The 26,286-nt window shown below is 42.5% G+C and overlaps 1 protein-coding gene across 9 annotated transcripts in view; it reads left to right on the forward strand.

Annotated features, from left to right (window-relative positions):
* pknox2 (pbx/knotted 1 homeobox 2) overlaps positions 1-26,286 on the forward strand; it is a 439,080-nt gene that overhangs the window by 399,181 nt on the left and 13,613 nt on the right. For 8 of the 9 annotated variants that reach the window (XM_060847102.1, XM_060847099.1, XM_060847105.1 and 5 more), the window contains 2 exons: positions 7,406-7,528; positions 23,101-23,177. In XM_060847102.1, the coding sequence (XP_060703085.1) occupies positions 7,406-7,528; positions 23,101-23,177 (200 nt within the window). The remainder of the gene's footprint in view (positions 1-7,405; positions 7,529-23,100; positions 23,178-26,286) is intronic. The other variant, XM_060847107.1, reaches the window with a different exon arrangement.

Raw genomic sequence — 26,286 nt, forward strand, 5'->3', positions numbered from 1 at the left:
CTGCTTCGACCTCACCCCCCCACTATGTTCTCTCCCACCCTTCAGCCCCCACACCCCCTCAACTTGACAGTTGCTACACCTATAACCTTGTGTATAGCAGGGTGTTTCTTTTTAATTGTGTCAGCCTGCTGTGAATCTTATTTTCAGAACTTGTGTGAACACAGGTTCAGTGTGAACACTGCGTGTTGTGAGGAGAAGCTTTCTCCCTGTTGTTTTAATTTGTTAACCTGCCTTATTTCCTGTCAAGTGAACATTCAGAATAACATGACACCAAAGTTGGGTGTATAATTAATACGGAAGAAGACTGCCACAGATTTAACAGGCATTAATTGAGCAGAAAGTGTATACAGTTGGCAAGTGAACTTCAATAAGGATGTGTGTGAAGGTACATTGAGGTAGGAAAAATAGGGAGGGCTACACTCCTTGAAGAATAATTCTAACTGGAACAAGGAGCAAGGAAGTTTGGATCACGGATATACAAACCACTAATGTAATGATACAGGTCCTAAATTATAAACAAGGAACAAGAATTCATTGACGGCATTGAAAAGCCGTGGAGTGATGATACATTTGTGATAGAATCTTGGTTCGACCACCTTCACCAGCATGCTGTGCGCAATTTTGGAGCAAGTCCTGACCCTTCCCTGCTCTGGCCCAGAAGGACAATAAACAACCCACTGACAACCCCAGAAGAAGCCTGTCCTGCAGCTATAACACTGGAGGCATGCTACATTGGTGGAGAATGTGACATCTACTGCGCAATGGGATCCCACCTTCTGGCAATGCTTGGTAGTTGGTGCTGGCAGGACTTCACCCAGATTGAAAATGTGTTGCTGGTTAAAGCACAGCAGGTCAGGCAGCATCCAAGGAATAGGAAATTCGACGTTTCGGGCATAAGCTCTTCATGAGGATTGAGGAGAGGGTGCCAGGCAGGCTAAGATAAAAGGTAGGGAGGAGGGACTTGGGGGAGGGGCGATGGAGATGTGATAGGTGGAAGGAGGTCAAGGTGAGGGTGATAGGCCGGAGTGGGGTGGGGGCGGAGAGGTTAGGAAGAAGATTGCAGGTTGGGAGGGCGGTGCTGAGTTGAGGGAACCGACTGAGACAAGGTGGGGGGAGGGGAAATGAGGAAACTGGAGAAATCTGAGTTCATCCCTTGTGGTTGGAGGGTTCCCAGGCGGAAGATGAGGCGTTCTTCCTCCAACCGTCGTGTTGTTATGTTTTGCCGGTGGAGGAGTCCAAGGACCTGCATGTCCTCGGTGGAGTGGGAGGGAGAGTTAAAGTGTTGTGCCACGGGGTGGTTGGGTTGGTTGGTCCGGGCGTCCCTGAGGTGTTCTCTGAAGCGTTCCGCAAGTAGGCAGCCCATCTCCTCAATGTAGAGTTCACCCAGACCCAAGAAGAAGGCCCAATGGAAACTCAGAACTTGGGGGATTGAAGGGCATTGGGTGGGGAGGTTTGACAGTCTTTGGCATGGAGCTTGGCAAGGCTGGAGATGGTAAAGGTTTTAAAAGTCTGATTATGGGGAGTAGGGAAGAAGGTATACCATACCTTCTGAAGTGGGGTGCCCTGAATGCTCACAGGCCACCCTCCAATGATAATATCCTCCATTTCATTCCCATACTTTTCAAATCTTCTTTAAGATCACTCCAGCCTGCCTCAACCCTATTATACCATGGGCAGGGTCATACGGGGGTCAGTTGAATTTTAACAAGCCCAGTTAACCTTTAATGATTATTTACATGTGATGATCGGGTTACTGGTTTGTATTAGGTGGGTGAGGTCAGGGATAGGTGAGAAAGTGTTGTACTGTGTGCCCAGTCTGTTTTCCGTATCCCCACTTGGCCAAATACACATCTGGTGGGGGTTTGTAAAATCTAGTTTCTTGTCTTGAGACACTGGAGAAAAGTGCAATAAAGATTTGCAAGGATATTGCCAGAACTGAGAGGCTGTATCTATCCAGAAAAAATCGAGCAGTTGGGAATGTTTTAGATTCGGCTGCGAGATGACCTGATCAAGGTTTTTAACATTGTGAAAGTGTTTGATGGGGATGGATGTAGAGAAGATGCTTCTATTTATGGGAAAGGCCAAAACTAGGGCCATAACTAAAAAAAAATTGTCACTAGCAGGCAGAGACAGAAATTCGAGGCCTGAGTACAGGAAGTCCCCCAGAACCTGTTTGTTGGACCTTGACGTACCCCTCCCTCCCATACATCCCGAACCAGTGGGGCTGAATGGCCAGTTTCTGTGTTATGCGTGCTGCATAATATCTATTGGTGGATGGTTACTTAATTAAATAGGTGTACTTGTTTGAAATAAAAACTTTATTGGTACTGTGCTGTATTTTATAATCAATCTTTATTTATTATAAATATGTAGAAGTGAAATCAATAGGCAAATCTCCTTTGACATTGCTCAGGGAGCGAGTTGATGAATATACTGATTTATCACAAATACCAAGAAAATGGAAGAGAAAGTGATACAGAAACTAATTGCAATGTTTGCAGGAAATGCAAACATTTTAATATATACTGTTTCCTTAGTTGACTTTCTCTCAAATTTCAATAATGAAGCCATCAAATTAAGCAGTTTTTGAGTTACAATAAATAGGCAGCATTGTGTATATCCACATATAAATTGTACATCTCCTTGTGGTTATTAAATAGCAGCTTAAAATGTTTTGAGCAGCGTGGCTTGTATTGTTCCATGTCACTCTCTGACTCGCACACCTCTCTCGGCCTGTATCTGGAGAGTGATGTATCTCGCTGTTCTCTCCACACCATTTAAATGGCTGTATTGATGGAACTGAAAATGTGTTGCTGGTTAAAGCACAGCAGGTTAGGCAGCATCCAAGGAACAGGAAATTCGACATTGGGCTCTGGCCCGAAACGTCGAATTTCCTGTTCCTTGGATGCTGCCTAACCTGCTGTGCTTTAACCAGCAACACATTTTCAGCTCTGATCTCCAGCATCTGCAGACCTCACTTTTTGCTCTGTATTGATGGAACACCAAGCATCATCCTAGCTGTTGTTTAAATTCTAAACACTGGTAGTCATTCTCAGCTGTTGATTACATTTGAGAGTGAATGTGTGTTTGTATCAGTCTGTCTTTTTTAAACATACATCCAGACAGCTCCATATCACCCTCTGATCTCCCAGCACTTTACCAGACCATGGGTAATCTACTCATCATAATCAGGACCTCTGATGTCCAGTATCCCCACCTCATCTCCAACATATCTGACATTGGTGGTAGGCAAGTAGTTGGAGGGAATCCTGAGGGACAGGATTTGGAAAGGCAAGGACTGACTAGGGATACTCAGCAGAGCTTTGTGCGTGGGAAGTCATATCTCACAAACTTGATTGAGTATTTTGAAGAAGTAACAAAGATGACATTTGACAAGGTTCCTGGTTAGCAAGGTTAGATCTTATGGAATAGACGGAGAACTAGGCATTTGGATACAGAACTGGCTCGAAGGTAGAAGACAGAGGGTGATGGTGGAGGGTTGCTTTTCAGACTGGAGACCTGTGACCAGTGGTGTGCCACAAGGGTCAGTGCTGGGTCCATTGCTTTTTATCATTTATATAAATGATTTGGATGTGAACATAGTTAGTAAGTTTGCAGATGGCACCAAAATTGGAGGTGTAGTGGACAGCGAAGAAGTTTACATCAGATTACAACAGGATCTTGATCAAATGGGCCAATGGGCTGAGGAGTGGCGGATGGATTTTTATTTATATAAGTGTGAAGTGCTACATTTTGGAAAAGTAAATTAGAGCAGGACTTATACACTTAATGGTAAGGACCTGGGGAATGTTGCTGAACAAAGAGACCTTGGAGTGCAGGTTCATAACTCCTTGAAAGTGGAGTCGCACATAGATAGGATAGTGAAGAAGGTGGCATGGACGAATTGAACCGTAGGATCTGTTTCTCTGCTGTGCATCTCTTTGACTGTATATCTCTCATCCATTCTCAGCCCACATTTAGAGTTGAAAAGTGTGGCGCTGGAAAAGCACAGTAGGTCAGGTAGAATCCAAGGAGCAGGAGAGTAGACATTTCAGGCATAAGCCCTTCATCAAGAATATTTGGGCTTATGTCTGAAAGGTCAACTCTCTTGCTCCTCGGATGCTGCCTGACTTGCTGTGCTTTTCCAGCGCCACACTTTTCAACTCTGATTTTCCAGCATCTGCAATCCTTACTTTCTCATTCCCACCATTGGCAGGAATTGGCTGAAAGCAACATCAGATCCTGCTGTGAAATTCGGAAGGATCTGCAGGAAATCAGTACTTCCAGCTGCTAATTCTCACCATCCCCTACTCCTATCAGCCCCTCAAATATTATTGAATACTGAATGTCAATAGGCTACATTGGCATGACTGTATTGTCCTCTCACTCCTCTCCTTCCCAGCCGTGGATACTGAGGGACAACGGGACAATGATACTGTCGCTCTGATAGTCATGAACTAACTTAGCCCCGAGTGGGGTCAATCCCTACTCTGTGCGGTTCAGCTGATCAATATCTTAACACCTTGGCCATTGGAGAATTACTCTCACTCCTTTGATGAGCAGAAATGAAGCTGGGGGTCACAATCCATTTTATATCCTAGCTCATGACTTAACAAATGTGGCAGCGTCTAGTAGCAGTGTAACATTCCTGTGCTGGCATAATGTAAGTAGTTCACAAAGATTTTTCCCCAGCTGTAGGTGCTGTAGCCACCAGGTCTGTGTTTCCTCATTCCCATGGCAACTGTCATGCCTGTACTGCTTCCAACATTTTTATTTCTTCTTTTTCAGGAAGTTGGAGTTGTGGTGTCTGCAAAGATTAAAATTCCCCACATGTAGTTGATTAGAAATGATGCTTTTAATTTAGCTATTAGTGTTCGTTATTGTGCAAACTCTGGGTGAGATTAGAATTTGATCTCAGTTTTACAAGTGTGCATGTGATAGTCTGATCTGCATAGTTCTGTCGGGATGGTTTTTCATTGCTCTTGATATGCATGTGCACAAATACTGCCTAACATTTTGTGAATACTCTGCCCAGCAGTTTATGAGAACACTTTGTTTTCCATTTTAGGGCCCAGTGTCAATGTCAAGTGCTTGCCTTTAGCATTATGCTTAGGTTACAATCACAAAGGAACTCTAGCTTCAGCATTGAGACTATCCCATTTCGCATCACATCAGTCATCCACAATTTGGATTGTCAACTCAGGATAGATGTGTTTCTGGAGATAGATGAGTCCCTGCCTATAACTGCTCCTTACATTCCCCCCTCCTCTCCAAAATGGTAATTATTGGTCATCTGACTCATCCATCCTTGCAATGCACCACATTCCCAAATAGGCTTATAATAACCCAATTGGATGGAACTCAACTATCAGTCAACCATTTTGGTCTATCGCCAGTATTTGGACCTTACTGAAAACCTCTCCTTACAGAAGAGAAGGTTGAGAGGAGACATTCAAATCTATGAAGTCATCTGGACAGGGTAGATGCAAAGAAACTATTTCCACAAGTGGAAGGGTCAAGAAGCAAAGGTCACCTATTCAATAGCAACACGAGGGAAATCATTTTCATGCAGCAAGTGGCTAGGATCCGGACTGTACTGCCCATAGTTTGGTCAGTACCTGTTCAAAGGAGGCTGTCATAGAGTTGTTTAATACGGAAATGGATCCTTCGGTGCTACTGGTCACTGCCGACCGAGCTTCCCAAACTGAACTAGGCCCACGTGCCTGCGTTTGGCCATATCCCTCTAAACCTTTCCTATTCATGTACTTGTCCAAGTATCTTTTAAATGTTGTAACTGTACCTGCATCTACCACTTCCTTTGGGAGTTCATTCTACATATGAACCACCTCTGCATCAAAACGTTGCCCCTCAGGTCCCTTTTAAATCTTTCTCCTCTCACCTTAAAAATATGCACCCTAGTTTTGAACTCCCCAATCCTAGGAGAAAAAAAAACAGCTATTCACTTTCTGTATACCTCTCATGATTTCATACACCTCTATAAGGTCACCCCTCTACCCCCACTCTGCAGTGAAGAGTCCCATCCTATTTAGCCTCTCTTTATAATTCAAACAGCAACATCCTGGTAAATCTTTTTTGAACCCTTTCCAATTTAATGATATCCTTCCTATAGCAGGGCAACCAGAACTGTTCCTTACATCCCCCCTGCCTCGTCTCCAAAATGGTAACTATTGGTCACCTGACCCATCCATCCTTGAAATGCAGCAGTACTCCAAATGTTTCCTCACCAATGTCTTGTATAAGTTCAACATGACATCTCAACTCCCATACTCAGTGGTTTGAGCATTGAAGGCTAGGCTACTAAACACCTTCTTAATCACTCTGTCTACCTGTGATACAACTTCCAAAGCACTATGTACCTGAACCCTTAGGCTGTCTGTTTGACAACACTACCCAGGGCCCTACCATTAAATATACAAGTCCCGCCCTTGTTCACTTCATCAAAATTCAATAGCTCACATTTAGCCAAAGCTATAGATAATATACATGTCTCTGCTAAGGACCCCCATTTTCCACAACCTCCTTGGATGCACTTGATCAGGCCTTGGAGATTTATCCACCTTTGTTTTTTTAAGTCCTCAAGCACCTCCTCTTCTGTATTGTGGACTGTTCCTCAACTTCCATGTCTTTCTCCACAGTGAAAACTGACGTAAAATATCAAAATACAGTTGTATGATTTTCTGAGAAGGGAAAATGTGCGAAATCAGCTAAAAAAGGCAGGGGAGTCAAACTAGGTGATTTGCTCCATCAGCCGACCAGAATAGGCATGAGAGGCTGAATTGCCTCCTCTATTGTAACCATTCAGTGATTCTGGAGATCCCTGGAGGATTGGCCATTGAACAGCAAGGGAGGTCATGCACTCAACCTTTGCCAGATTTGAGTATCAGTTCATTTACATCAATCTGAGCTAGATGTGCATTACTTCTCTTAATTTGGCAATGAAGCTGGTAGCGTCAGATAGAGGTCAGAGACTGGAGATCTTGGTGATAGGTATGACATTTTAACCCTAGAAATCAGTCGTGAATTGGTTCAGACCTGAATCTCAGATTTTAGATCAAGCATGTGTCCAACCCACCCAGTCATGTGAGTGACAATAGTATCATGCTAATGTCACTGGACTATAATCTCGAAGCCCAAGCCAACACTTTGGGGGTGGGTTGGAATTTGACAATGGCATTGTCTTTTAATTTGATTGAACCTGGATTTGCCTTCCCTGATGTGCCAGTTGGAGGGCCCAAGCTAATGGACTGTTAATGCCATTGGAAAGGGGAGGTCACATGGGGAGGTATGCATGTGTAATTGGAAGGAGAACAGGGCTTTCCTTAGCAGAACCTGGCTATTGTGATAAGTGCCTTTGTTACTTTCCTTTCTTTCTCTGCAAATATAGGTGAATCTGGAGCTGACCTCTCTCCTTCAGGATGGAGAGGACAAGAAGTCAAAGAGTAAACGTGGTGTCCTGCCCAAGCACGCCACTAACATCATGCGCTCCTGGCTCTTTCAGCATCTTGTGGTGAGTGAGCAAAGTCACTGTTCAGTTTGCGTGATGAGGGTTAACATGCTGCTCTCCTTTGAACAATGTTAGTACAATGTTTAGGAAGTGGAATTAAGCTAGCTGCATTGGCGAAATAACTGGAGTGTTGTTCAGAATGAGGGAAGCAGCATGTTCTCTATTCCAGCTGTGGTAATTCATGGAGGTCTCACCTCCTCACCTTACCTAACATTTGTGGAGTGGTCACCTTCAAACTACACACCACCACTAATGGAGAGAAATGCTTATGGTTCTTTATGGACTATGGCTCTTTACCATCTATGATAAGCTGTCTATGTTTTTCGACAAATCTATGTGTATACGATTCAAAACACTTTACAATCAGCAAATTTCCCCAGGCTGTAATTGTCTCGCATTTAGCGAACAGTGACTATGGTCTGATGGAAATTGGTAGCAAAGATTGGTGGACTATTTTCCAAAGTCAACTTGATGTAGGAATATGTCATCAGCACAAATGCAAAGTGAATTAGCCTTCAATTTTGAAAGTGTTACTTGCCTTGTTAAAGATCGATAATAATGAACTCTTTCCACGTGGTTTACTAAATGAACCTTACAGTCTGGGTCAGATCTGATGCTAGTACATTGCACAAAAGAAATTTGTCATCATCAGAGAAGTGGTAGAAGTGACAAGTAGAGATGAGTTTTCAGGGTGAATTAGGCAGCAGCAATCACATTGGAAGTGATGGGAGAAGGTGAGTATGCTTATTCTGATTTAAAGTCACAGTAATCTAAAAAAACAGAGTGATCTGTAAGATTATGGTATAAGGGTTTACTGTCTTGGAACTAGAACTCTGCAAGTGCAAAACATCTTTCAGATCCAAACAAAAGGAATTAAATTATACAAAGAATTATTTGGGAAATATGACGTCTTTCTTCATCTTATTAAACTCAACAATGAGTGAATTGAATTCATGCTGTTTTTAGAAAGCATAGAATTAACTTATTGTATGAAATTTCTATATTTGCTAAATTTTATGAAGTCATTAACCTGCTTAAACGAAGTGGTCACCACCTTAATTTAAGTAGCAGATGAAGCACTTTCATACAAAAGCATTAATGTCACACTCCGAGTTTTGAATGCAGAGGTGTCGTTATATTGAATGTCAGTGTGTGTCATTTGTGGCTTTCATCCAGAATTTAAATCCGCAATCTACAATAATCACAAAAGACAAAAGGGCTTGTTGGGAAATAATCTTTATACAGAGGGCTGTAAGAGTGTGGAATCTATTGCAGAGTCCATAGATTCTTCTAACAGGGAACTAGTTGATAAAGAGAAAGACTATGATTGTGGCGAGTGAACAGGAGAGTGAAATTTCACCAAGATGCTCCTGCAGAATAGATGCTGTTTCTAGGATATTCAGTTGTTAATAGAGCTGTGGAGGTTTGCAGCACTAAATGGGAAGAATTGGCTTAATTTGTTTGTGTTGGCTCTTTACTGAAATAATCCAAAACTAATTCCACTGCTGTTGCATGCAGATGTATATAGAGTCATGGAGATGGACAGCATTGAAACACACCCTTCAGTCCAACTTGTCCATGCTAACCAGATATCTGAGATTAATCTAGTCATTTGCCAGCATTTGGCCCATATCCTTCTAAACCCTTCCAATTTATATATCCATCCACATGCCATTTAATATTGTAATTGTACTAGCCTCCACCACTTCCTCTGGCAGCTCATTCCATACACACACCAACTTCTACGTGAAAAAGTTGCCACTTTGGTCACTTTTACATCTTTCCTATCTCACCTTAAACTTATGCTGTCTAGTTTTAGACTCCTTCTCTGCCTCCCCTCCCCCTCCTTCAGGGGAAAAGACCTTGACAATTTATCCTATCCATGCCCCTCATGATTTTAAAAACTTCTACAAGTCTTCTTTTATTTTAACTTGCCCCTTGAAAGATGGTCTTAGTTTTTAATATTCCCTTGGAAAAAACTCCTCTAGACTTTCTGCATAAAGATATTTCTCGTAATCTATCTCAATATTATCTGAACATTAACAGAGTTGGTGCCTCTGTGTGATGGATAGGTGGTCTTTTGTTCCTGCCTAATGGATGGTTGATAATTGATCACTTTACCAATTGATATTTTTTGAGGGTCTTGCAGCCATTGTTTTGCTTCATTCTAAAAGGTTTGGGATGTATTTTGAAGAACTAATGTTGCAGATGTTTCATGATCACCTGCTAGTTTTACTTTCCCTTTTGGCCCCAATTAGAGTTAATCTTAAACTCAAATATGTTATTTATTCAGCTGAAAATTGTCATTACATTGAATAATTTGCAATACAAGAATAGGAAAAGGCAATTTAAACCTTTAGCTGTTTGTATTTTGAGGTTGTATTTCTGGAAGTGAAAATACTAAATCAGAGACTGTTACATCACAGAAACTGGCCATTCAGCAAATGCAGTCTATTCTGGCTTATCTGTGCAATCAGCCACCTTACCATGTCTCAGTCTCCTTCATGTTCCTCTTATGCCTTTTAATATTCCTCCTTTTCAAGTGACAATCTGACTTTAATTGGAAAGGATTTATGGAATTGGCTTTAACAACAGGGTAGCATTCCACATTCTAATCACTATCATGTCGAGAGTTCCTGTTTTATTCCTACATCCAAACCCTTACCCCTTCAATCCCCACCGATCAGTAATTCAGTGCACTTAATTTTTGAATTATGGACACTGATTCTGTAATTGCTATTCTCTGTGGTAGTATATTTGATTAGTTGATGACTGAGAAAAATAAATTTATGTAGGTATGAAATAACTCTACAGCGACCAGTATCATGTCACTGACTCACCATTTATTTGTACATGAACAGTCCTTAACTATAGTGCTGCCTCATACGGTGTCAGTATCCCTGACACTCACCTTTTTTTATGTCAGCTAGGGCTCCCTGATTGCTCCAAATTAATGGCCGCAATCAAGGAACTTGTATTGCATGATACCCAGCTGGCTAATCTCATTATAATCACTATAAGTTTATTTAATTGAGGATTCCTCAGTTTGTAGTTGAATATAATCTTTTCTGTGCATCATGTGCAGATAAGTTAAAGGTTCCTTTATAAATAGGGGTATAATTTCATAACACAGCATTCTTCATTTATCTGTGTATTCTGTGTAAATGAGTTACTTGTAAGATTGAATTTGAAGAAAATATGCAATTTATGTACTTTTGCAGCTTCATTGACAAGGAACTGGAGGGATGGGCAATGGGAGAAAGCTGTGGGGTCTGTCTGAATGGATAGACTAAGGGGGCAGACAGCCTTTACCCTTTGTAACTACCCCATAATCTTGTGTCTCCACCGGGTCCTGTTCATTGTTAACAAATGATGGCTTCATGTCCTCCTTTATTGATTTCTTTTGTTGCTGTACTGCTCTGCAATGTAGATGAAGACATAAACTCACAAAGTGCAAGTCAGAGGTCCCACACCATGGGTCTGTGCTCCCTTAATTCTCAGTTGGAAATGCAAGATCATTTTATTCTTGTATCTCTCCTTAATCTTTATGATGCAATAGGCACTCAGCAGATTGACTGTGTAAGTGTAGATCATAAGGAAGCATTTTATTTTTGGATCAGGATCATATGTTGAAACATTTTGCATATCTCAGAAGTTCTATGCAACGGATGTGGTTCGGCGTATTGGAATTCTCCAGTTGGGATAGGTATGACTCTTGAGTGAAGAGTTCCAAGTTCTTTTCCATTAACTCATGCTATGTGCTTTACTCTGATACCATGAGCTGCTTACTTTAATCCAGTCTGCACAGCTGCAGAAAAGACACCAGCTGGTGCAATTCCAGTTCATAAAACCTCAGGGAAAATAAACAGCAAAACGAAAAGGGTCTACAGTGAAAGTCATCTCGGCTCATGAATAACATCATTCGTGACTATGTTTGCTCGGCTTATACTCTGGAAACTTTACTTCAGGTGATAATTCCTTCCATCGCTTGGAAAGTTAGAAAGTCATTGCATTCCGACCTGACTAAAAAATGTCTGGGATATAAAGATTACTTGACCCTTGAACTTTGTGCTCAGCCCTCCATACCATTGTTACACTCTCTCCTGAATATCCAATATGAAAAAAAAGCTTTCAATCCTGTATCTCATTTCCATTTTTCCTGGCAGATTGTTCCAAGTACTGACATTTGTAAATGAAATTTCTGCTGATATTTAGTCTACATTTGCACTGCATTTGTTTATATTTATAACACCAGTCCCTGATCCCACCTTGCTTTAACATGAGTTGATGTGTCATAGTTTATGAGCTAGACATGCATTAGAAGATTCGGTGGAGATTCTTGTGGTGCAGTGGTAATGCCCCTACCTCTGAGCCAGGAGGGAACGGTTCAAGTTCAGCCTGTTCCAGAGGTGTGTCATACTCATGAGAATAATCATCAATATTACAAAAGAATTAACTGCATTAAAAACTGCATTTTTAAATGTAATGAAATTTAAATGATGAATTAGTGTGAAAATTAAACTTGTTATTGACTTAGTTAGACAGTTGAAAACTCAATTTGAGAGGCCAGTTGACCAGCTCTCCCATCCTATTTTGATTGTCCCCAGTTCCAGTTTATCATTCTGCCTGTACAGAGTCATAGAAGCATGGAAACAGACCTTTCGGTATGACCAGTCCATGCTGAATATAATCCCAAACTAAGCTAGTCCCACCTGCCTGCTCCTGACCCATAACCCTCCAAACATTGCTTCTTCATTTACCTATCCAAGTGTCTTTTAATCATTGTAATTGTATCCATCAATCCAACACTTTCTTCTTGAACTCATTCACTATTTATAGAAACATAGAAGATAGAAGTGGGAGGAGACAATACTCGTTCTGCATACTGTTTGCTTTCCTCAAAGGTGGCAGTTCAGCTGTTTGTAATGACAAGACCTTTGGATGTGGTGTCATAGGATTAACGTATGCCATGGCAACTTAGTAGTCAGCTGATGAAGACCCATTATGTTAGGTAACAAAGTCATGGAAGAGAGGTTATTTAAATCCCCAGCTGAAAATGTGTTGCTGGAAAAGCGCAGCAGGTCAGGCAGCATCCAAGAAACAGGAAATTCGACGTTTCGGGCACAAGCCCTTCATCCTATTTAAATCCCCACCCTGTTATAGGAAGGATGTTATCAAGCTGAATGAGGCTTTAGAAGAAATTTACCAGGATGTTACCAGAAGGTTTGAGTTGTAAAGAAAAGTTAGATAGGCTGGAACTTTTTTTACTGGACCATACGAGAGGTGACCTCATAGAGGTTTATAAAATCATGAGGTGGTTGGATAGGGTTAATGGTAGGATGGGGAATTTCAAGACAAAAGGGCATAATTTTAAGGTGAGAAAGAGAGACAGGTTTAAAAAGGAAATGAGGGTGGTTCACATGTGGAATGCATTTCCTGAGGAAGTGGTGGAGGGCACAGTTATAATGCTTGAAAGGCACTTAGGTAAGTACCTGAACAGGAAATGTTTCAAGGGATATGGGCTGGGGTAGGCAGGTGGGGCTAGTTTAGTTTGGGATTATGTTCAGCATGGACTGATTGGACCAAAGGGTCTGTTTCTGTGCTCTATGACTGTATGGCTCTAAAACTCATGTACAAATGGTACCCCTAATATTTGGTTAAAATTTAGTCTCAGAAACTCAGTTTTTATGTGAGTTTTATGTCTGTGTCATTGACTTTGTTAAAAATTATTCCACGTGCATTGTCCTCGGCATGAGGAAAGTTTTGACTTTTATCCTAACATTTGTCCTTCTCCTACTGTATACGCTAATTACCTGAGTAATAAATGCCTTAATTGGTCATTCTTTATGCTTCCTTATTTGCTCTTGACTTTGTGCAGAACAGTTGGTGTCAGCAGTCTGGCAGCCATGCCAGCTCCAAACGCCCGACATTAACTTGGCTCATCAACGAGGCACCTTTACCAGTTACAGGTTTTTTTTAGATTACTTACAGTGTGGAAACAGGCCCTTCGGCCCAACAAGTCCCCACCGACCCGCCACCCACCCATTACCATACATTTACCCCTTTACCTAACACTACGGACAATTGAGCATGGCCAATCCACCTGACCCGCACATCTTTGGACTGTGGGAGGAAACCGGAGCACCCGGAGGAAACCTACGCAGACACGGGGAGAACGTGCAAACTCCACACAGACAGTCGCCTGAGTCGGGAATTGAACCCGGGTCTCTAGCGCTGTGAGGCAGCAGTGCTAACCACTGTGCCACCGTGCCGCCCAGTTGTAGCTGAACTATCCAATGAAGTAGAAACAAACATTATTTGACATTCCACATGATCCTGGTTTGATTCTGTGTTCAAATTTACTACCCTGACAAGATCCACCATTCCTATCCCTTTTCAATGACTACAATTCCAACTTCTCAGCAATGCCCTACGATCATCAATTCTCTTTCAATTGAAACATAGTTTTCTGTATGGCTGGGAAATCCTACCCAGACATTTAATTCACTGCCCTGCATGTTGTCAGGTGTAAACTGGGTTTTAGATCACACTTAATTGGTTTCCCACAAAGGAGCAACATTCCTGAAGCATGAGATGTGAATTCTTAAGCTGTGCTTTTGACACCTGGTATAATTGTCAGGTTGGTTGCTACGGGTAACAGTTTGTTCTTTATTACTGTAAATTGATTTCAGATTTATTAGAATGGGGAAAAAAATGACTTGCATTTATATAGCATCCTTTCATGTCTTTCAGATGTCTTGAGGTAGCTTAGAGCTAATTCATTCAGTAGTTTTAAACTGTAGTTATGATGTAGGAAATGTTGCCGTCAAGTGCACAGCAAAACCCTACACACAGCGGTATTTCAGTGACAAGATAATCTTTGGTGATGTTGTTTCAAGGGTAATTATTGCGTAGGACGCTGTGGAGAGCTCCCCTTCCCTTTGAATTGCACACTGGGATCTTTTCACCAATCTGAAAGGGAAGGCATGGCCTTAGTTTAATGTCTCTTCCAAAAGACCGCATCTGCCACACTGTAATACTTCCTCATTTCTGTACTGGTGTCTCAGCCTGGATCGTGTGCTCAACACTCTGACTTGCAACTTGAAACTCGTCTGATTCAATGGGAGCATGCTAGCACTGAGCTATAACCAACACCTAAGAAATCATTTATATTCGGGTAAGGATTGCTTGTTGCTGCCACATTCAGCCTTAAATCGAGATATAAAGGGACCGGCTCTCGTGCAGTGCATTGCGTGAGAAAGGATAGTTGTAACTCCAGTTTCTGGTGGGAATGTCAGTGTAAAATGGTGTGTAGTCAGATCTATTATCTCCCTTGTAATCCTGAGGCCACTGACTCTCACTGGGATACAGCCTGAAGTTTAGACCTGTCCTGTTATTTCACATAGTATATGTCTGAATCCCTATTGCATCAACTCCAGGACACCAATGTTAATTATAGGATTAATGAGCTGATGGATCAAATTGGTTATGATTTCTTTAAATGGTGAGCAACCTGAAGAGGCCAAATGGCCTATTCTTCCTCATTTGTATATATACATAAATATATATATATAGGAATTGTTTGTGTGCATGAATCTGCAAATTTCCTTGATCTATATGAGGCATTTCTACACAGGAACAATGCACTTGCCAAATGGGGAAGCAGACCATTTGTCTATTGTGCCAAATAATTAAAATAGACGGTGACTGTCCTTAGAGTCAGTCAGGCAGCTGCCTTGAACGAGTTGTGACAGGTGCAGATTCCTCCACCCTTTGGATCAAAGTTATCTCCAGGTTCCACATTGTCCTAGCCTGAACGCCTGTATTTCTCAGTTTTTGTATTAACCACCAACTCATGCCCCGTTTTGCTCGTGTCAGCCACCACCTGCTCCCTTAAGCCTATTCTCAACAAATTGTTCACTAGCTAGCTTCCCTTTCTGGCCTCTCATTAGCTGATGAGCCTCTTATTAACTGTTTCCACTGCTGGGATTGTGTTTCTGTCTCTTTCAAAGCTACCATCCTGTCCTTATAGATGCCACCCTCGGCCCACTGACATTCCAAGCTGTTCCTTCACTTCCAATCTCTCCTCCACCAGGAAAGGAACAACAAGTTGATCTTTCTCACAACCACATGCTTAAATCTCTTCAATCAAACTGCCTGTCATCAGGTCAACCGTCTATACCTACAGCTTCTACATTCAAATGTTATCCAACTCCATACCATCTCAGCTCATCTGCTGCTGAAACTGCCGTTTGTTCTGTTGTCACTTTTACACCTGAATATGTCAGGACTATCCTGACTGGCTTCTACTTTTTCATTTCTGTAGCCTGAGCTCCTCTAAAATGCTACTATCCGTATTCTAACTCACAGCAGGTCCTCTTTACCTATCTCCCCGTGTTAGTGGCCATACGTCAATTCTTTATAAAACGAGATCACAGAATCCCTACACTGTGGGAGCAGGCCATTCAGCCTATCAAACTTGCAATTACCCCCCAAAGAGCATCCCATTCAGACCCACCCCCCCTGCCTTATCCTGCTGACCCTGCATTTCCCATGGTTAATCCACTAGCCTGCACATCCCTGAACAATATGGCCAATTTAGCATGGCCAGACCACCTCACCTGCACAAGTTTGGATTGTGGGAGGAAATCTGAGCACCTGGAGGAAACCCACAGGGAGAACTTGCAAACACCAGTCGCCTGAGGACAGAATCGAACCCAGGTCCCTTTGAGGAAACAGTGCTAACCACTGAGCCACAATGGAGAACTGTGACTTACTAAATTTCTTTACAACTTGTTCCCCTGTTAAGATTCTCTTGAAAGCCGTCCAATTGGTAATCTGTCCTCATACCTCTTTTTTGAGACTCAGTGACAAATTTTATTTGCTAATGCCTGCGGTGTCTTACTATGTTAAAGAAGCTGTAAATCTTTGTTGTAATTAGAACAGTGTTAGTGTAAATTGTTGGCTTTTCAAGTAATCTTTAACGTAACTCAGGAGGTTTGAATCAATGAAGGCAAAATATTGCCAAATGCTGGACATCTGAAACAAACAGAATGCTGGTGAAACTCAACAGCTCTGTGGAGAGAGAAATGGAATTAATATTTCAATTTCTGAACCAGGGTTATATTGGACTCAAAATATTAATTGTTACAGTCCTCACAGATGTTATCAGATCTGCTGCGTTTCTCATGGTTTGTACCAATGCAGGAATGAAAATGACACTGGGAAGTTGCTTCATCAAGTAGTTTTCCAACATAGACTAGCCAATAAGGTCTTGTGGCAGTGAGTGGGACTGCTGTATAAGCTGTTAAACACAGCATTAACACGAGTTTAATTACTGTGTACAATTTTCATTGAAAGCATATCTGCCTGTTATTTAGGTGATAGCCTTCAAAAGGACACTTAAAAAAAACGTTTTAAAGACTTACAGTCTTCTGAGAGAAAACACTGCATTTCATTTCTATTTTAAATGCTGGTCCCTGATTTATAAACAGTGTGACCTCATTTTAATTTCTCTCATAAGAGAAAACATCCTCCCAACATCTGCCCTGTCTAGACCCTTCAGGATCTTATAGGATTCAATCTTGCACACATCAGGACATTTCACAAGAATACAAAATCACATGGAAATCCAGAATTCATGCTGTATGAGAGGAAAGAGCTGAGAGTCTGGTCCAGGACTGTTGCATGCTTCATGATAAATAGTTGATATTGCATCTGAGGATGAGGAAGATCAACAGAATGTTGCAAAAGAGGAGGGCTGCTGTCCTTTTTAGTCATTGGAAATAAATATCATCTCACAAATTGTGGAGATACGCAGGATAGATTGGTTTTTGTGTCAGTTTTCCTCCATCTATTTGTCTACTGCCTTCTCACAAGAGCCGGGTTGTGGGACAAAGGCTTGCTTTGCTGAGTTTTTATTGCAGTCTCTGTGAGAAATGTAATACTTGTCAGAACATCCGTAAGCGACAGGATCTAGGAAGATAAACGACGGTGGAGTGAGCTGCTTTGTTAAAAGTTTGTATGCCTTTTGATCCCAAAAGGGTGAGGTTTAAGGCTCGGAGACCTGACGGCAAGTGATATACGAGGTTAGAGAGCTGCTTGACAGATTCTCCTATACATTACTTCAGGCCCCAATTAACACTGATTCATGCAATTAGAAGACTTCATGGGGCTTGTGATGCAGGCTCGGCTGCACATCCTAATGAGGCCCTGAAGGGGGTTAATGATGATGTTGCCCATGAACTGTTGAAAACAAGAGCCTAAGCAATTTGTACTGCATTAGATATTTTTAATAGTCTTATGTTTCTGGCACTATTTGTACATTTATGACACCAAGTAGACCAGACTAAGCATTTTTCTATGACTGTTTAGGACAACTAAGGATGTTGCCTAACAATTAGGTCCTGGCAACAAATTAATTTTTGATTTAATTAGATGTTATGAAATTTGCTCGGTCCCGATTTGAATTGTGGGTGCACCTTAATGTTTGACTGAAGAACACTCCAAATAAATTGAAACAAGCTGTTGCTGTTGGCTACTGGGTTGTAATTCCTTTTGCCAAGACTCTGCCCACCGATTATTGATGGGAGTCGTGACACAATGATCGTGTCTGCTCAGAACATGAAAAGCAAAGCAAGACAAGAAAGGAACAAAATTATTAATGTTTTTAGCCTCCACAATTCATGCCAAGCTAGTGTGTCTTAAGGATATGCAAATGGAAACAAGTCCCATGTTAACTCGAGCATGTTGACAGGGGTAGGGGTGAAACAATAGAAGATAGCTATAAGAATATACCAGTTTGTGCCAGGTTCCATGTAATATTGGAGAGCTAGCTTAATGAGCAGAATTTTAGGTCAATCTGAAGTTGGTGCATTGATTACAACCACAAAATTTGGAGATATATTGAATCTGCATCAATATAGAAAATTTCTTTGCTGTAGTCCATAAAATGTTCCATTGTGGCCTTGATAAATTTACCTGCTCCAATTCTCCCATGGTACATGGATCTTATTGTGAACTTAAGACAAATAAAAGGGGATTGCATTGAAATATATGAAAATCTTCACAGGCTGATGCAGCTGATGAGGGGTCTAGAACAAGGAACCCTCTGTGCCACTTCAGCAGTTTTAAATGATACTGTTTTAAAATCCAAATAAAATCAATCTTGTCATCAGCATCTGCACACCATCTCAAAACCAAGACAAAGGTCATGGTTTATTGGGCAGCAGCGATCCCTGCACTCCTGTTTGCTTCAGAGACTAACAGCCATCAAAGCAGTCCTCAGATCCACCAAACATGACAAAGGTTAAGTATGGGGTGTCGCACAAATCAGCCTAGCAACTTGTGATTCACAAGTGTATCTCATCCACGTCAAACCTTTCTGGCAATTACTAATAGAGATGCATGTTCTTCAGCAAGTTCTGATCCTGTAGATTTTCCTTCTAGCTTCTATTTTCTCTTCACCTTTCCAGAAGGCCCTGGGGTTTGTTCTTCCAGCTCCCCAGTCTAAGTAGTTATCTTATATCTATGTATCTCTCTTCCTCTTTTTCTCCCTATTAACTTCTACCCTGAAAGGACCAAGGTCTAAAACGCACTGTGGTAGATGAATTCCAACAAACGTAAGAATGGGGAGCAGAAGTAGGCTATCTGGTCCCTCGAGCCTGCTCCCCATTCAGTAAGATTGTGGCTGATCATTTCATGGACTCAGCTTCACTTACCTGCCCGCTCACAATAACCCTTAATTCCTTCACTGTTCAAAAATCTATCTTCATCTTAAATCATTCAACAAGATAGCCTCAACTTGTTTCACTGGGCAGGGAATTCCACAGATTCGCAGCCTTTTGATTGAAGAAGTTCTTGTCAACTCAGTCCTAAATCTGCTTCCCGTTATTTTGAGGCTCTGTCCCCTAGTTCTAATTTCACCCGTAAGTGGAAACAATCTCCCTTCTGCTATCTTATCTATTCCCTTCAAAATTTTACATGTTTCTCTAAAATATCCCCTCATTCTTTTAAATTCCAATGTGTATAGTCCCAGTTTACTCAACCTCTGATATGCCAACCCTCTCATTTCGAGAATCAACCTAGTGAACCTGTCTGCACCCCCTCCAGTGCCAGTACATCCTTTCTCAAGTAAGGAGACCAGTACACATACACAGTACTCCAGGTGTGGCCTCACCAGCACCCTATACAGTTGCATAACCTCCTTACTTTTAAACTCCATCCCTCTCGCAATGAAGGATAATATTCCATTTGCTTTCTTAATTACCTGTTGCACCTGCAAACCAACTTTTTTTGATTCAACAACACTCAAGATGCCTGATCTCTCTTGAACAGGTTTCAAACCTGCACCTTCTACCACACGGAACAGCGAGGGAAGCAGGTAACCAGATACACCACCATCTGCACCGTCCCGATGGAGAAATATATCACCGATCCTTCACTATCCCTGGAGCCACACCCTGAATTCTCTCCTCATGTGCCTACATTACGAGGACTGCAGCAATCAAACTGTTGGTTACCAGCACCAATACCTCAAGGCCATTGTGAACAACGAATAATACAGCAGAGGAACTGGCCCTTCAGCCCTGCAAGCGTGCGCCACCACATTTTGCCCTTCCATACTAAAACTGTCTTCACTTACAGGATCCATATCTCTCTATTCCCTTCCTATTCATGTATTTGTCCAGATGCTTGTTGAATACAGCTGCTGTGTCTGCTTCCATCACTGCCTGTGGCAGCATGCTGCTGGCTTTCACCACCCTGTGTGTGAATATCTTGCCTCACACAACTATTTTAAATTTCCCCCTCCCCTCGAATCTCAAGTCTGTGTCCCCTAGTAATTGACCCCTCCACCCTGAGAAAAAAGCCTCTTACTTTCCACTCTATCATACCATTCACAATCTTGTACACTTCCATTGGGTTGCCCCTCAACCTCCTGTGTTCTGCTAAAAACAAGTCCAGTCTATTCAGCCTTTCTTCTTCGCTAAAATCCCCCATACCAGGCAGCATTCTGATAAACCTTTTCTATACCCTCTGCAAGTAGTACGGTGACCAGAACTGTACACAATCTTCCAAGTGTAGCCTAACTGAAGTTCTATAAAGCTGCAGTATAACTTGTCTATCCTTTCAGTGAAGGTGAGCATGCCATAGGCCTTTTTTACTACCTTATCTACATGCGCTGCCACCTTCAGTGATCTATGGACCTGCACACCCAGATTCCTCTGCACATCAATACTCTTAAGTGTTCTACTATTCACTGTATAATTTCCACCTGTACTTGACTTTCCAAAATGCATCACTTCACACTTGTCCAGATTAAACTTCATCTGCCGTTTTTCTGCCGATGCCTCTGATTACTCTATATCCTGCCGTAACCTCTGACAGTCCTCCTCACTATCCGCAAATCCACCAATCTTTGTATTGTCCACAAACCTACTAATTAGACTAGCTGCATTTTCTACAAATCATTTATGTGGACGATGAACAGCAGAAATCCCAGCACTGATCCCTGTGGAACACTACTAGTCACAGCCTCCGTTCTGAAAAACATCCTTCCACCCTACCTTCTGTCTCTTATGACTCAGCCAGTTCTGTATCCATCTTACCAGCTCACCCCTGATACCATGTGACTTCACTTTTTGTACCAGTCTGGCATGAGGAACTTTGTCAAAGGCTTTACTGAAGCCCATGTGGATGACATCAATTGCTTTCCCTCATCAAACGTCTTCATCACCACCTCAAAAAACTCGATCAAGTTAGTGAGGCATGACCTCCCCTACACAAAACCATGCTGTCTATCGCTAATAAGTCTGTTTGTATCTAAATGCATACAGATCCTGTCCCTGAGAACCTTTTCCAATAATTTTCCTACCACTGAAGTGAGACTCCCGGTCTGTAATTTCCAGGATTATCCCTGCTATTCTTTCTAAACAATGGGACAACATTGGCTATTCTCCAATCCTCTGGGACCTCACCTGTGGCCAGAGAGGATACAAAGATATCTGTCAATGCTCCAGCAATTTGTTCTTTTGCCTCCCTCAATATTCTGGGATAGATCCCGTCAGGACCTGGGGACTTATCTACCTTGATATCTTTTAAGACTGACACCTCTTCCTTTCTAACAGCAACTTAGCTTAGAAACTCGACACTCCCTTTCATGATATCATCCTGAACCAATTCCTTCTCTTGATGAATACCGACATAAAATCCTCATTTTGGAGCTCACCTACCTCGTCTGGTTCCTCACAAAGATTCCCTCCTTGTCTTTGAGTGGCCCAACCCTTTCCCTGGCTACCCTCTTGTTTTTTATAGATGTACAGAAAGCCTTGAGATTCTCCTTTATCCTGTTTGCTAATGACTTTTCATGCCTCCTTTTCGTCCTTCTAATTCCTTGTTTAACTCCTTATATACTTTACGGGCTTCATCAGTTCCCATCCTCCTCAATCTTATGTATGCTTCCTTTTTTCTTTCTTACCAAGATCATACCATCCTTGGTCATCCAAGGTTCACGTAACTTGCCATACCGGTCCTTCATTCTCACAGGAATGTGCCATTCCTGATATCTCATCAACTGCCGTTTGGAATACTCCCACATGTCTGATGTAGATCTCCCCTCAAACAGCTGCCTCCAATCAAAGTTCTCAACTTCCTGCCTAATATTGCTGTAGTTTGCCTTCCCCACCTTCACCAAGGGCTGCTGTTATCCCTGTCCATGGGTAACATAAAACTTAAAGTATTATGGGTCATTACCCCAGAAATGCACCCCCACTGAAACTTCACTCACTTGGTCAGCTCATTTCCCAAAACCAGGTCCAGTATAACCCTTCCCTGGTTGGACTGTTTATGTACTGTCAAGAATCCCTCCAGAATGTTCCTTACAAATTCTGCCCCTTCCAAACCCCTCACACATAGTGAATCTCAGACAATATAGGGGAAGTTATAGTGACCCACCACAGCAATCCTGCTGTTTTTACATCTTTCCAAAATATGTCTACACATTCTGTCCTCTATCTTCCACTGGTTGTCAGGGGCCTGTAGTTTTCCCCCAGTATTGTGACTTCACCTTTCCTATTTCTGAGTTCTCCCCATACTGCCTCATTGCACAAGTCCTCTGATGTATTCTCCCTCAGTACAGTTGTAAGATACTCCTTTCCCAGCAATGCAACTCTCCTACTCTTTTTTACTTCCCTTTCTATCACACCTGAAACATCTAAATCCTGGGAATGGGCATCATTTGCAGTAATTGCCAGCAACATGCACATTCCATGGAAGCAGTAAAATAAATTGCATCTTCCCTAATGCCCAGTTAAATTCACAGTTAAGGTTGAATCTCGGACCCTTCTGGTGTGTTGACTCAGGTTGATTACTTTAATTGCTAAGGCTTTGCAGTACTCAGCTACATCAGGGCTGCTGGTCTAGAGTGTAAACTGAAGCCAACTTGAGTAACATGTCCCCAGGGTGGCCTGGGGCAGCTGTGTTGTCTCCAGGATGAGTTTCTCTGTGAGAACTGGCAACTGCTGGGTCTGTAAATTGGTACAGCTGTTCTGATGGGAATGTTCTGTTTTTCTCTTCAGCATCCGTACCCAACAGAGGATGAGAAGAGACAGATAGCTGGACAAACCAGCCTCACGCTCTTACAGGTCAACAACTGGTAAGTGCTGTTTGAAATCTATGTGGAGAATCAGGGCTGCTTCTGAAGTATGTTTCGTTTCTAGCTGTGATTTAATGAGCCTGTCTGATCTTTCGAGAGGAGCGAACTGACAGTAGAGTAACGAGCTACGGGAGCTCATGAGGGACAAATCCTGGCCAGTAACTCAAGCCTGCAGAAGTTTAGCAATCCCCACTGAGCCATCTGAGATCAGCTAAGTCTGCACATACACAATCAAGTAGAGGAACTTGTATGTTGGCTCAGGTTTCTGTACTTCAGTTACCAAATTTTAAAGAGCTTCAGCGAGGGAACAAGAATACAATGTGGACCCAACTGAAGAACATGGCTGCAGTTTACTTAGCTTGTCGCACTATCAATTGGAACTTAGTATATAGGGTTTTCACTCTCCTTTCGCTGACTAATAGAATCAAATCTCCTCCACTGTTTGGCCATCTTATTAACAACTAGAATTTTTTTTTTAATGTGATAATTTGGGATGCAGCCATATACTTTAAATCTCGCATCTGCCACCATGTTAACCCAAGTATGGTATCAATTAAAATTATACCTTTTTGTCTTAGCTTTAAAACATCTTCCTTAGTAACAACTGGTGAACTATTTCTGGGAAATTAAGAATAATCTTCTGTCTCTGTGCTTTCAGCTGAGTTCACACCCAGTAATCTTGGACCTGGGGGATAATGTGAACAAAAGGCCCGAAAAGGTCAAAGAACTGCCAATGCTGAAAAATCAGAAACAGAAATTGCTGGAAAAACCTAGCAGCACTAGCAGCACCTGTGGAGAGAAAGCAGGATTAATCTTTTGTGTTTGACCCATTCTAAAGAAGGGTCATTGGACACGAAACGTTAACTCTGCTTTCTCTCCGCAAATGCTGCCAGACCTGCTGAGTTCAAAAGGCAACTTGGCCAATTTCAGTCCATTTAAATAATGCTTCAAATCAGGATTGCAAAAGTCAGCATGTTCCAAACCCATGACCACTACCACCAAGAAGGGCAAGGGCAGCAGACAGATGGGAACCTGCAAGCTCCCCTCCAAGCCACTCAGCATCCCGGCTTAGAATTATATCGCAGTTTCCTCAGTGTCACTGGGGTTAATGGGTCGACTTACATCACATGGACTGCAACAGTTCAAGAAAGCAATTCACCCACCTTCTCACGGGCAACTAAACAAGCTGCAGCCAACAATGTTCACATTCCATGAACAAATGGAAGCAAATAAATAAAATGAAGTGTTTCTGACTAGGAAAGTGACAGACACAAGAGAGTATAATCTTACAAGTAGCGTAGGTCCGTTAAAGGTGAAACAAGAAGAACGTTTTCCACACAAAGGGAAATGAAGTCTTCCAGAATCCCTACAGTGTGGAAACAGGCCATTTGACCCAACAAGTCCACACTGACTCTCTGAAGAATAACCCACCTGACCCTATTACTCTACATTTCCCCTGACAATTGCACCTAACCTACACATCCCTGAACACTATGGGCAATTTAGCATGGCCAATTCACCTGACCTGCACATCTTTGGATAATGGGAGGAAACCAAAGCACCTGGAGGAAACCCACGCAGACACAGGGAGAATGTGCCACGCAGACACAGGGAGAATGTGCTAACTCCACACAGACAGTTGCCCAAGGCTGGAATCGAACCCAGGTCCCTGAAGTGTGAGATTGGTGGGTTTGCTGGGTGTGGCTATCAAGGAGGTCAGAGCAATGACAGAGAGTGAAACTGAGCTGCCGACCAGCCAAGATACAATTCAAAAGATGAAGCAGACTCGAGAGCCGAATACCACCCATTTTCATACTTAAGAAGATGCACAAATTGCAGACTGTTCATCGCCAAGCTGAAGTCCCTGAGGCAGTTACTCCTCACTGGCGCATGGGGAGATGTGGACAGACTGACTTCATTTATCCAGTTCCTGGAGATATTTTCCCAGTGCCTCACTCACTGGTAGTTATCTGTCCTGGTCTGTGCTGTTCCTCCCGTGACTGAACCGTACTTGGCACATCACTCCATATCATTAACAATACGCCCTCTCCTTAGACTGGCGCATCACCGTGACAATGGCGCTGCCTGGCACAAACCACGCAAGGAGTTAATAGAAAGTGATTCTGCTGGTAGTGGATCATGAGCCATTTTGACAGAAAGCTTATTGAATGTGCTGCAGCCAACCTGGCTCTAAGGCATCCACCACCGCCTGGGGTTAAAAGGAAAGTGACAGACAAAGCGAGCCTTGTGTAAGGGCCTGCTACAGTTCAGCTGTTCACTGAGCAGAGAATCCAAGGCACAGCAGGCCCTATCCCTGTGGAAGAATTCAGCCATTATCCCTGCTTTTAGCCCTGGCTTTATGGTGAAGTGGAACAGATAGATTTCGGGAGGTGGGAGGGAGGCAGAAACAAAGGGACACTTTACGGTCAAATTAAGCTGAGCACTGTGGTTCACTCCTACCCACACAGTGCATTGAAAGTGGTTGGCCCAGTGATAGCCTCCAACGGAAATAATTTCAGATATCTCTTTTGAGAAAGAGAAAACTGTGCTGAGAGTGTTCTGCAGACGGACGTTGTCCAGACCACAGGCATTTCAGAGGCTGCTCCAATCCAAGGAATATCCTGCAGTAATCCCCGGGTTATCCCCAATCAAAGGTGACTGCATGTTGCTGGGAGGCCTGGTTAGCGGGTTGTCGTTACCCTGAATCATGGTTAAACTAATCTTACCGTATTTTCCATTTATTTTGGCGAAACTGTGGACACTGTAGTTGATGATGTGTCTATCAATCAGGAGGATGTTCAACTTGCAGGTTAGCTTGGCCTATCATCCCTCAAAATGATCTGCTGCTTGTGTATCAGAAGATTCTTTGTCACTGCTGCAGTCTCACACATTCCTTTATGACCACCATTCACCTTCACTCTCTCCCTCTACACCACTGCATTCCCCCTCACCCCCTCTGAAGTATCTTTCCAACTTGTACCCTCTTCGCCCTCCCCCACCTGCACTGTCATCTCCTTCCCTGCCTGCAGTCCCTTCGCCCTCCCCCACCTGCACTGTCATCTCCCTCTCTGCCTGCAGTCCCTTCGCCCTCCCCCACCTGCACTGTCAT

The sequence above is a fragment of the Hemiscyllium ocellatum genome, chromosome 29 (genome assembly GCF_020745735.1).
Source record: "Hemiscyllium ocellatum isolate sHemOce1 chromosome 29, sHemOce1.pat.X.cur, whole genome shotgun sequence".
NCBI classification, from domain to species: Eukaryota; Metazoa; Chordata; class Chondrichthyes; order Orectolobiformes; family Hemiscylliidae; genus Hemiscyllium; species Hemiscyllium ocellatum.